Source organism: Eptesicus fuscus, chromosome 10 (genome assembly GCF_027574615.1).
Source record: "Eptesicus fuscus isolate TK198812 chromosome 10, DD_ASM_mEF_20220401, whole genome shotgun sequence".
Classification (NCBI taxonomy): domain Eukaryota; kingdom Metazoa; phylum Chordata; class Mammalia; order Chiroptera; family Vespertilionidae; genus Eptesicus; species Eptesicus fuscus.
The window spans coordinates 60,454,451-60,467,112 of record NC_072482.1 but is presented as its reverse complement, the minus strand read 5'-3'; the positions used below and the strand labels follow the sequence as shown (position 1 = coordinate 60,467,112).

The following is a 12,662-nucleotide window of genomic DNA, read 5'->3' as shown; positions in this document are numbered from 1 at the left end:
CCTAACTATTTATTCAGTCAGGGGCACTGACCTCTTTTCCCTCAGATTGCCAAATAAAAAAATGACAACAGCCAACACAATAGCCAGTGTGAATGAATCAAAACTATACCTATTTTTATTGTCAGATCAGCAAAATATATATTTTTGGTGTGCTGCAGAATTTTAGTAATTAGTTTATGTGTGCCAGGAGATGAAAAAGGTTGAAAATCGCTGGCCTGCAGGGTAATAAAACCATAACTTTTGAGGTTATCTTGTCTGCCAGAGAGAAACCTACAAGTTAGTGTGTAGCTTTCTGGTGTCTGGGCTCTAAATAGCAAGTTTAAACACAGACACATTCTCCTCAAGAATAAGCGCTGCCGGTGAAACAGCGCCCCAGCATGACTTTGTCCGGACAGGCAGTCTCCCACGCCACACCCTATTTCTAAGTTTTGCGTAGTTTTTCTTAATCGCAGTGATGTGGTTATTGACATCACGGACCTACGGCTTGGATCCTAGCTCCGGGTAGACTAGCTAGGTGGACTAGCCGCGTGAAAGTCTTTAAAATGAGGCCCCGATGAGAGAGGAAGTGACTGGTCTTGAAAGGCTTCCCGGAGAAGGGGACGTGAGAGGTGCACCTTGAAACATAAACCTGCTTTTGAGGACGAGATGTAACCAGAGAGATTTCATCAGAGTCTCTTAGGCCCTTCTCATTAAGGGCCTCTTCGTATTCCATTTTATTTCAGACTTTGTAGGTGTTACTTTTAACAAGTGTGGTTATGATGTCCACCTAGTAATTGCAAGCAAATGCATAATTGCCAAAGGCAGGCAACCATCACCAAAGGCAGAGGTAACAACCAAGAGAAATGGAAGAGAGAGAAATCTACAGCAAGAAGACACAAACGTTTAAAGAACCTCATGGACAGACTCGTGCTCCCAGGGTAGACAAAGAGCCTCTGGTTATTTTTAATATCTTTTGTGATATACTTGAATGTGACTCTCACCACAATGATTGAAATAAGTTTGGTGATTAAGGGGATACATTATGCATTTTCTTGATGGTTCTGAATAAACAGCATGTTACCAAACATAGTTTGTAAGGTGCTCTTTGTTCTTTGGATCAAAATAATTTTAATAGAAACACAAAATTATAATGTAAATCAATAGAGAAAAATATGGCTTTTAAACACCAATATTGCTTTGCAGATAACTATTGGACTAAGGTGACAAGTAGTTCAGTGAGAAGTGTGGTAAATTTTATGCCAATTAGAATTTAAGCCATTTAGTCTCTGGAACCAGAAAAAGCATACCCTTCCCATACTGACACATCAAGTGTCTCATATTGGCAAGATACCAGAATTTTTGTCTGTTTATTAAACATGGCTTTCATCTAAGCTACAATCAGAGAGACAAATAGTATCTACTAGTAATGCCATAAGGCTATTTGTCACTACTCAACTGATGGATGTTCTTTCTTTATAAGTTATGACAACTTGAAATCAAACTGTTAAAAACAAGTGTTTTCTTTCATCCACATTTGAAAATTCTAGTGCAAGGCAAAGAGGTTTTCTCCAGTAACCGTCATCTAAGTTATGTATGATCAAAAAAACCAGAGCAAAAAAGAATAATGATGATAAAATAAATTTACAGTGAAAGTCCATGAAGTAAATTCACAACATAAAATTACAAAGTAATATCCAAAACTAAATCTTTTTTTATAATCTAAAATAATACTTTTAATACTATGGTATTTAGCATTTCTACCAGTTTAGTTTTTTCCCTAAAAAAGAAACCAGTAGGTATGACTAAGCTTTTCATGGGGTTAATTCACTTGTCCAAAGATTTTAGTTCTGATAATATATTGTACCAAAATCTAAAATAATAAATGCTTAATGGACACTTACATTAACAGGAGATTGTGAATACTTTAAGGTAAGTTAATCAAATTCATTCTTTGAAAAGGCAAATTCTTATACCTTGAAATCTTTCAAAGTATGTAATTTAGAGAAAATATAAAGTACATAGGGAAAGCCTTTGTAAGACAAATACTCAAAATCAGAAACTTAAATGCATATTTGAAAATCAGTTTTTAACAATTAAATAAAAACTTAAACCTTTAAGCAAGATTTTATCATCTTTAAAATGTAAATTATATAGTAAGAGCATAGAATTTTCTGTCATTCATATCACCAAAAAGAGACCTGCAACCTTTTAATAAATTGCTAATAATAGTGAAAAATCTGACAAATTTTATCATTTTCGTTATTTTTACCCAGTTTCGTACTTGGCTGAGTAAAAATAAGCTTAATGCTATTTGTGGCAAATAGGGATTATGTTGTGAAGTGGCTTTGATATGGTTAATATAATAACAAACAAATATTATTAGCATGTACATAACTTATTTGTTAACTGATGAAATTTACTATATGATTTTGAAAATTAACCACATATATAAAATGTCTCCAATAAAGAGTTGATGTCACTTTGATCATTTATAAAGGTGAATATAATTGGACTGCATTTAATGACTATTCAAAAACTTATAATACAAATTTATATTTGTACTAAGTATTATAGTTTTATTAAGGAGAAGTCTTTGTGAGTTCTTCCTTTTTTTTTTTTTTATTACAGAGAGAGGAAGGGAGAGGGAGAGAAGGATAGAAACATCAATGATGAGAGAGAATCTTTGATAGGTTGCCTCCTGAACACCCCCCACCGGGGATCAAGCCCACAACCCGGGCATGTGCCCTGACCAGGAATTAAACCATGACCTTCTGGTTCATAGGTTAACGCTCAACCACTGAGCCACGCCAGCTGGGCGAGTTCTTCCTTTTTTTAAACAACTATACATGGTTTTGCCCAACTCATTAAAACCAAACTATTTCCTTTAAATACTTATGTAGAAATTTTATTTTCTAAATATAAGGTCAGAGAAATAGAGAATTTCAGTGCCAGAAGACTTTTTAGAGTATACCAAGTGTAGGGATATCCCAAACTTCATTTATATCAGAAGTCCCTATAGTTTTTGTTGATGTGCAGATGGCCAGGCCCCTCCCCACCCATCTGACTCAGCAGGCTTGGGTGGGGTCTGGAAATAACCAGTGCACCCCCACCTCACTCCATGGTGATTCTCATGTAGGGGAAGAACAAGGCTGTGGTAGTCCAAGCCCCACCCCCCAAGTCAAGAATCCTCCTACCACATGGACATTTTATTGAGGCCTTTTCTGCCTCAAACTACTCCTTCCCCAACTCTTTGCCTCCTGGGGCAGCCCATTACACATCTAATGGAAGTTTCTAATAGAAACCTTTACATTTAAAACATCAAGTCATTCAACATGGGCTTACATGAATACACCGATACAAAGACACACTGAAGGATTAAATGCACGAAGAACTGACCTGCTTCTTCTGATATTTGTTTATCAGATTCAAAAACAAGGCGTAGCATCTGGAATAGTTGGCCAAGGCAATACAGCAGTCACGGTAAGAAGTAAGTTTGCTGCAGAAATGCCAAATGGGAAAATAAAAATAAACTTTGTTTTTCTATAAAATTCAAGTACACATTGTGTTACTTTAAAAGCAGATCTTCAAAGCATTGCCCAGTGCATGAAAAGAGTCTAGACAGAGTCCACACACCAGGCCAGAGAAGCCTCGGGGAGGTTTGCCGTCTGCGGTGGGCTCTGGGGGCATGGAGTGGGGAAACAAGAAAGGTTCTTTGATAAACAGAAGCCTGAAGCCTGTAACACATGCACATGGTGTAAATTTTCACAACCCACATCATGGTCCAGAAATTTAGACAAAATCTGGTTGGATACCAACAGTGAATCCCCTGGGGCCCCACCAGCAGCAAATGTGCTAGGGGTGCGCACTAGGCTGCTACTGGTATACTAATGTCAGGCAGAACGGACCAGAAGGCAAAAAGCCTTAAGAATAGCTTCAACGTTTCTAAAGCAAGCAAGCATGCAAACCAACAAAACCAACAAGGCAATATGGACAAACTTTCATCAAATTGGGAGATATTTATACATTTCTCATTAATTGATAGATTAATAGGTAAAACATCATTACTATTTTAAAAACTTGACCATGTACCAGGCCATTAACAAGTCTCAGTGCATTTTTTGAGAATTGGTATCTCACAGATCACATTCTCTGGTCAGTGAAATAAAATTAGAAATAAATATTTAAAATTCATTAAAAATACATTTTTGGAAATTTAAAAGCACAATTTTTGGGTCAAAGAAACATGAAAATAAAAAAGGCACTTAGATAGACTACAAATACTACAAAATACTACAAATCAACATTGTTGGGATGTAGCTAAAGCAGTTGTTAGAAAAAAAAAATAAAGCCTTAAAAGGTTGAAAAGACAAGAATTGAGTTTCTAACTAAAACAGTTAAAAGAAAAATATACCCAAGGAAAGTAGATAAAAGGGATAAATAAGGATGAGAACAGAAGTAATAAAAAAGAAAATAAACATGCAGTAGGGTGGATCAATAAATCTATTGGTTCTGCAAAAAACTGGTAAAAAATTGGAAAGACTGATTAAAAAAAGAGAAACATCAAAAATAATCAAAATGAGGAATGAAAATCAATATTAACAATAAAGAGGTAGTGTAAATAGTGGTTAAATGTATGACCTCTAGAGCCAGACTAGCTGGTTTGAATTGAAACTCTGATTTACTAGCTGTGTGGCCCTGGAAGAACTACCAAATCTCTCTACGCCTCAATTTCCACATATAAAATGAGGATAATAACTACAGTTCCTGTCTTTTAAAGTTGTTACAAGGAGTAAATCAATTAGTAGTTGGCAAGTGCTTAGACTATTGCCTGGCATGTAGTAGGCACTATAAAGTATTTGTTAAACAAGTAAAATAAATAAAAAGGGACATAATTAGAGATGGATAAGAGGGTATTTGGAACAATATCCCAAAAATGTTGATTGGTAGTATTTTGTAGTATTTATAATGTATCTAAGTGCTTTTTAATTTTCATGTTTCTTTGACCCAAAACTTAGATAAAATGGACAAATTCATAGGAAAAAAAATTTTTTTTTAATTGACACAAAGAGAAATAGGAAATGTGGTTAGGTACTTGATCAATAGAGAAAGTGACTCAGTAGTCAACAATATTCACACATTCACACAAGGATAAAATAGCTTCTCCAGCAAGTTCTATAAGCTTTTCAAAAAAAAGGTAAGTTTAATTTTCACAAATTCTTCTAGAAAAGAAAAAACCCCAAAATACTTTACAACTGGTTTTATGAGGTTCATGTAAACCTGACATGAAAACCAGACAAGGCCAATATGACAAAGGAAAAGTACAGGTCACTTTAACTCATGACCATAAATGAAAAATCCTAAACTAAATGTTAGTGAACTAAACCTAGCAAAATGTAATGGTTTAACATGAAAAAAATCTATTAATGTAATTTACTACATTAAAATTAAAAAACAAAAAACCACACAACATAGATTCAGGACAAGCATTTAAGAAAATTTAACAGCCCTTCATAGACAAAAATTTTCCTTAGCCTTCTAAAGAGTATCTATAAAAACCTACAACAAATATTATTTTTAACTGGTAAAACCACAAAATTATTTCCTTTAAAGTCGGGATAAAGACACCAGGCCAAACACGCTCACAACTTTGTATGGGGCATCCTAAGCAATCCGAGAAGAAAGAGGTGGGGACATGGAAGAGGAGTTGTAATAAATGGGAAAACATTATCCTCCAAGAGAATCTATAGATAAACTCTTACATCTAATGTTCATCAAGATCCATGGATACCTAATAGTCAAACATCAATACTGTTCACATATGCCAGCAACAGCCTATTAGAAAACCATTTTTAAAAAGATTACATCCATAATCACAGCAAAAGCTATGAAGAAATAAATCTAACAAAAGATGTGCAAAATACTTTTGGAGAAAATTATGAAATGTTATTGGAAGATATAGAGGAAAATAAGACATCATAAATGTTTATGGATGAAAGACTCAGTATCATAAAGATGTCCATCTTACCACTCCCACCCCAAATACTCTACATACTCAGTGTAGGTCCTCGATTAACCCCAAAGTTCCTATCATGGACCTTAGCTGATTTTCCAGTTCATAAGGAAGAGAAGAGAAGAATTTGGACTTTAAAGGAGAAAATAAGTGATGGATTCATCTTATAGCCAGGCAAATTAAATCTTTAATAGTAAAACAGTGTCTGCTGGTCTGAGAATAGACCAAACGAATGCCCAGAAACAGACCTACAAGTGTGTGGAAACTTGTGTTTGACTGACTAGACATGTAAAATCAGTGGGGGGAAAATGATGGTGTAGTCAATTAAAGGTGCTGGGACAGTTGACTATCCATCTGGGAGAAAAATTAAATTGGATCCCCACATGCCACCATACACAAAAATAACTTGATCATTTACAGTGCTTTTAAATGGGAGTTATAAGTACCCAGAACAAAGCTCAGGAAAGTACAGTGCTACGAGATCAAATCTGATGTCACATTCTCAAACTGGGGTCAATTACCAACTCAGTCTTCAGGAAGTTTTTTATTTTTTAAAACAACTACACTACTAGAGTTCAAGAAAGGGCCAGGTCTCTTGAGAAGGATCATTATGTAAAAACACCGGCAAAGAGCAGTGAGGAGGAAGGATAAATGCATACTTTAAAGGTGGTTCTGAAATTTGACATCGTGCTTTGAGGCAACCTGGATTCAGATGATCATTAGTTCTGCAGTACAGTGTGGACATGACCAGTTTATGTGTGAACCAAAGCTCAGCCAATCAACAGAAATGAAACTTCTATGACAAACTTCAGACTTTCTCAGCAATGATCTCCTTTTGGAGTTAAAACCCTTAAGTATGGTTTCCAAGGGTATCAGAAAGTTTGCCATGGTTTTTTGAAATAGTGCTTCATCTCCAATAAACTAACAGAAATCTTTGTTTGTTTTGTAACAACACTAGGATAACTCACAACTCACCAAAGAACTAAAGTGACTTACAATCAATGAGTTTAGAATCATATTAAAAATACATAGGAAATGGAGTCATGGGTTTAAATCATTTATTTTAAACTGGGGCCATTAGATTTGCCTTTGCTGCTAGGTGAAGTAAGAATCAAAAATAGGATTCCTTGCCAGCCACACACACAAATATTAAGGATAACCTGAAATCCAAGCATTGGCATTTTTGTAAGGCTACCTTGTTGCACAGTCTACCTACCTGAATATTCTGGCAATATTGGTGCAGACATCCTTGTCACTCGTGTACTGTTCCATCACTGTGCAGAGCTGGGCCAGGGCACCGATGCTCAGCAATTTACTTCTTGCTAGGGGTGAATCAACCAAGTTTCTCAAAGTAGCAGTCATCTAGGATAAAAGCATGTTTGTGCCTTTTTTAAAAAAACCGGAAAACATAGCAACACTAATCAGCATACCACAATTCATCACATAAGTTTCGTTATATTTGTTATGCATCTCCCACTAGAGAACGTGGGCCTAGGCACAAATAGAATTAAAAGAAAACCAAGAAATGAATACAAAGAAAGCCGGCATTGGTTCAAAGGTAAAGAATGAAATATCCATGTTAATGATCAATTAGTATACCAAAGCCCCAGGGTTACAGAAATCATCATCTGAGTTTGTCAACAGAAATAAGATCTTTAGTGACTCTGCAACATGCCACATCAGTTCTACCGATAAGAAACATCTCATCCCATAGTCTTAAAAGTAGCACCAAGGAATGCTGTGGCCAAAGAATATTTAAGACCATTAGTTTCATTCATTCTCTTCTAAGAGGCAAGTATTGATTTTTTGAAAATTTGTCTCATTTTTATAAAAAATGTTCAGGAGAGCTATCTACTTTAGCCTCTGTCTAAAAATAGAGAAGAGAACAACTTAATCCATAAAACTAACATAGTTGTTATCTAATACTCTTAATACGCACTGTGATTTGTCCTTATACTATAGTACAGTCAGGTTACTGGTTAAGAGAGTCAGATCAGGAGCTGGATGGCCTGGCCAAGTCCCAGCCCCACCACTCACTAGCTTGGGTTCGTTAGTTAACCCCCCAGAGCACATTTTTTCTCATTGGTAAAGTGGGGGTGGTAATAATTGCCAAGGAGTTGTGAGGATTCAATGAGATGAGATGTGGGAATGGCGTTGCAGGTGCCAATTACCTAACAACAGCTGAAGAATCCTGGGTTTCATCCCTACCTTTGTTGTGGGACTTCACATCCAAAATGCAGAAGAGAGATCACTGGTCTCAGATCACTGGTCTCCAACAAGGTAGCCTTGATGGAGATACAAGTCCCAAATCTCCTCCTAGTTATAGGACAAAGGCACTCCTCTTTTCCTTGTCACACCCAAATAGTCATCTGGTCTACCTCTTCTCTCCATCACCAGGTTGCTGGTTCAGTTTAAGCCTCTTCAGCTCTGTCCCAAACTCTACAGCTCACTGATCAGGCTCCTTCCCATCTCTGCCTTGTCAGGTTCATCTCCCCACAGCGTCTCCCAGAGGGAGCATCTCAAGAGCCACTCTTCCCTGTTCAAAGACCTCCTCTGACTTCTGGTGGTCTATTGGGCAAAGTCCACATCCTAAAGGCGCTTCACTCTCTGCAGTTCACCTTTCCAGGTCCATCTCCTCCTCCCCACCATTTAGACTGCACCATACACAATGCCCTCGTCATGTCACAGTTCCAAGCCTCTGCCCAGAATGTCTTCCTCCATCACACTCCGAGCCCTTTCTCCAATCTGCTCACCTCCAGCTCATTTTCTGGACCAACCTCAAGCTCACTTCCCCATGAAGATGTATCAGTGGTTGATCACTTCCTCTTCCAGGTTAACAAACCATCCTGCTCACGCCCACATCTCACCTATCACAGAAACATAGCTACTTGTTCCATGCACCTTCTCTCCCATGATGAGCTCCTCTAGGGTACAAACCATTTCTTGTTCCTCTTTCTACTCAGAGGACAACAAATATGCCCATGAAAAGCTGCCTGGATGAAACACAAAAGGAGAAAGGGAAGAAAGAGGAGAAGGAGATAAAGACAGAAAGTGGGGAAGGGACAGGGAGACAAAAAGGGAGGCATTTTCCTTTAAGGAGCCTCTGGCAAGAGAGTGCCTGGATTAGCAGAGGCCTGGTGGCAAACCAGAGTCTGCACCCTGGGGGAGGAGGGTCAGGAGGAGGTCACCAGGCAGATGCAGCCCTGAAGGTCCCCCATTTTGAGAGGCTGGCTGTGAGCCACCAGTCTCACTGCGGGTGTGGGTATGGGGTGAATGCTGAGCCCAGTCAAGTGGCCTTTTCTGGGAAAAATGTAAAAAGATCTGTGGGAGGAGAGGCTAGCTAAATACTGTGGTAACAGTAGAGGCAAATTCCAAGTCAACCCACTTAACTCTCAACCTCGGTCCAACTTTTAACAGAGATAAATTTGCGGAAATCATTAATGAGCCGTGTTCTCTGTAGCAGTCTTTGCTTCCAGCCCGCAGGAAGGCCCACCCACTGGGCCTGCAGAAGTTCACGAGTCCAAGCCTTATGCTTAAAAAAATGTATCTGCTTCTTTCTTAACTTTTTATTCTAGTCCATAATGTTCCGGACTCCACTTGGTTATGCACTTGCCTATTTTATTGTATATAAACTTTTTAAGCCATCTCAAATACTTTATAAAAAAAAAAAAGAAGTACGAGTTAGATGCCTACATAGATGCTTGGTTAGCTTCCTAACTGGAGCAATTCCCAACCTCTTAGCTACTCATCAAGATGCAGCAAACAGAAACACATGAGTTTCAATTCTTATTTTTCCCATGTCTTAATGAGCAGCCCCTTGGGACAGCTATACTGAGTCAGAAGGCAACCAGTGGGCAGAAGAAAAAGGAGAAGAATGTGGAATTGACAACCCACAAAGAGGATTAATAAAATGTCATGTGCTCTTCTTTAATAGAAGTTATTAGATGATGTCTGGGACAAAAGGGGACCTACATTTTTGGTATATATCAAGGAAAAAACATTCCAGTGTAATTCTGGTTACTAATCTACTGCTGGAAGATGACTGAGCTACTCTCTACAACTTCATGGTGCTCACTTTTTTTCTGAGGCAGTTACTTCTCTCTGTATTTCCCCAGATTCCTGGACATAAGTGGTTCTAGCATCCCTCCCCCCTCCCCGCCCTCCTCAAAAAAAAAAAAAAAAAAAAAAAAAAATCAGAATGTCCAGGTGAAATGCCTGGTGAGCTTGGCAAAGCTATCCTATCTCACATTGAATTAGTTGAGCCTCAAAGTTCTCACTATGCAGTCAACATGGGGAGCCCCATTTTAAAAAGAAAAATTATATTAAGACATGATTAGATGATTTATAGAGGCTCAAACAAGCATTTTAACACAACAAAACTAGAAGGCAAAAGATTTGGCATCTTTTTTTTTTTTCCAAAGAGATTATAGGTACTTTATTCTCAATTTCAAATTATGTTTGCAATGATTAATTGAAAAACCTTAGTAAACACAAGAAATCTTAAAAAATGAAGGGCCTCCCTCCCCCCACCCCCCAATTTAGATCACTAGACTTACGAATGACAACATAGGCCCAGCAGATGTGGCCCAGTTCCCAGCATTCTCTACGCGCTGGGGTGGACACAAGTAGGGAAGGCTTGGTGGCCTACCTGAGCTTCTCTATACTGCTCATTTCCCAGTAGATGACCCTCTCTCCTCCCTTTGAACCATTCACCCGTCAGCGTCCCCAGGCCCTAGGGAACTCACCAGATTCTTCCCCAGGAGGCCTTCAGCCATCAGAGCTGCCCCAGATCAGAGGAGCCAGATCACAGGCCACCACAGAACTCCTGTTTTGGTGCATCAGAAGTTCAAAAGGCTTTGTGGCTAGCCCGGGAACTTTACCATCAATCATGCCATTGTTGGCTGAAGAAATATTTTCCCGATTTAAAAAAAAACCAACAGCTTTCAAAGAAATCTTTGGAACATGATGCAATTGAAAACTGTACCATTAATAGTTTGAAAGGTATTTTTCTTCCTCTACCAAAATTAGCATCAAGATTCAGTTTTATTTCTTTTTACACTTTGAATGCTATTATGAAAAGGATTTGAGCAGCTACTTTATGGTTCATAAAGCTAGCTCATGCGCTTGATCTCATTTGCTCCCTAAACCAACCCCAGGAGGCCAGCAGAAAGGTAGTATGAGCCTCACTTTTCAGATGAGGAAACCGAAGCCCAGAATGCTCACCAGTGACTAGGTAGGTGGGCATCTCAGGCTCCGACTCCTCGTCTGTTGTCTCCCTCACTCCATTTGGCTGTCTCTGAAAGCGTTCTATTTTCTCAATCATCTGCAATATCCATAACCAAAAATCCCTCGAGCTTTATCTCAGCTGCCAACTGCAAAATGGTTCACTTCCCCCTGATGAAGTGACAGAATAAACAGGACAGCCAGAGACCACGAACAGTGTCAAGTGATTTAGGACCAAAGCCACACCATTTTCCAACCTCAGCAAAACCATCTCCCTCCGTTAATAAAAGCACATCTAGTTTTTGGATTTGTGCCCGACTGAGACCACATACATGCCCAAACCAGAGCCTCTGTGGTAACCCAAGAAGTTTCATATTGTCTCATATATGATTAGTTCAGTCCTGGCTAAGGCGAAAGAAACCAATGACAAGATGCTGCTATATACATGAAACCACAGGCACCAAAAACTCCTAAGCATGTCACTGGAGTTAAGACACATGCATCTGAAAGTAATGTGAACTCGGAATCCTTGATAATGCCTGCTGCCTGGCTATGGAGCCTGCTGGGCACATTCCTTCCGTGGGTGTTCTACGTCAGCAGGAACTGGTTCTGTCCTCCTCAAACCCTCAGTGTCCTACTTTGAGACTCTATTTAACATGTGCCTGGGTTTATTAGATATCCATTCATGGCCCCTACGTCAGTTACCTTGGTAAAATGAGCAGGTGGCTGCTTCTTCTAGTCAGGGCCATTGTATGTATCACTATAGCTGACATTTTGATTGACATATAAACGATGTACAATGCCAATGCAGTATAGTAAGGGAAGTGAGTGTGGAAAGGCAGTGCACTAAGAACTACCAGGGATAACACCGATTTTCACAATTTCATGTTAAAGTCAGGGACGTTTCTTTACTGCCACACAAATACAACCAAGGGATGAGGCTGAAGCCGATGGGACAGCAGTTGAAAGCAACTGGCTCTCCCCAGAAATAGCAGGGGTGGGAATACTTATTTCTTGCTTTTGATCTGCCTTTCTTGTGAGGAGACTTCCTTTGGTGTAACACTTCTGGCCCCTCTCCACCTCTCACTTCCTGTTGGTGAGCACAGGTGTCCCCTGCTCCCCCAGGGGCGGCGGCAGCCTGGGACTCGGTGGGCCAGTCTAATTGGGGGGCTCAGGGTTAGAAAGCATGCCTGCCTCAGCTTAAGCCATAATCCTTCAACCACGGTGATCACTTTCTGCCCTTTCCCATTTGCCTTAGTTTTTCTCTTATTTCCAAGTTCAAAACCACAGACATTATATGTTTAGGGCCTCTGAGTCTCCCCAAATCTTCAGACGTGTTGTGTCTGGAGAGTCCCAGGTAAAATGAGTTGCCTATATGTAGCTCCTCCCCAAGGAAGGGAAGAGCTAGGCTCTGCCTGTCTAGTCTCTCATGGGCGAGTGGCTGGTTAGT

General features: G+C 39.2%; 1 protein-coding gene across 2 annotated transcripts in view; it reads right to left on the bottom strand.

The window, feature by feature from the left end:
- Positions 1-12,662, bottom strand: part of ARMC2 (armadillo repeat containing 2) — a 91,635-nt gene that overhangs the window by 23,976 nt on the left and 54,997 nt on the right. For both annotated transcript variants that reach the window (XM_054722043.1, XM_008156780.3), the window contains exons 11-12: positions 7,206-7,351; positions 3,376-3,475 (exon numbers count right to left, since the gene is read on the bottom strand). In XM_054722043.1, the coding sequence (XP_054578018.1) occupies positions 3,376-3,475; positions 7,206-7,351 (246 nt within the window). The remainder of the gene's footprint in view (positions 1-3,375; positions 3,476-7,205; positions 7,352-12,662) is intronic.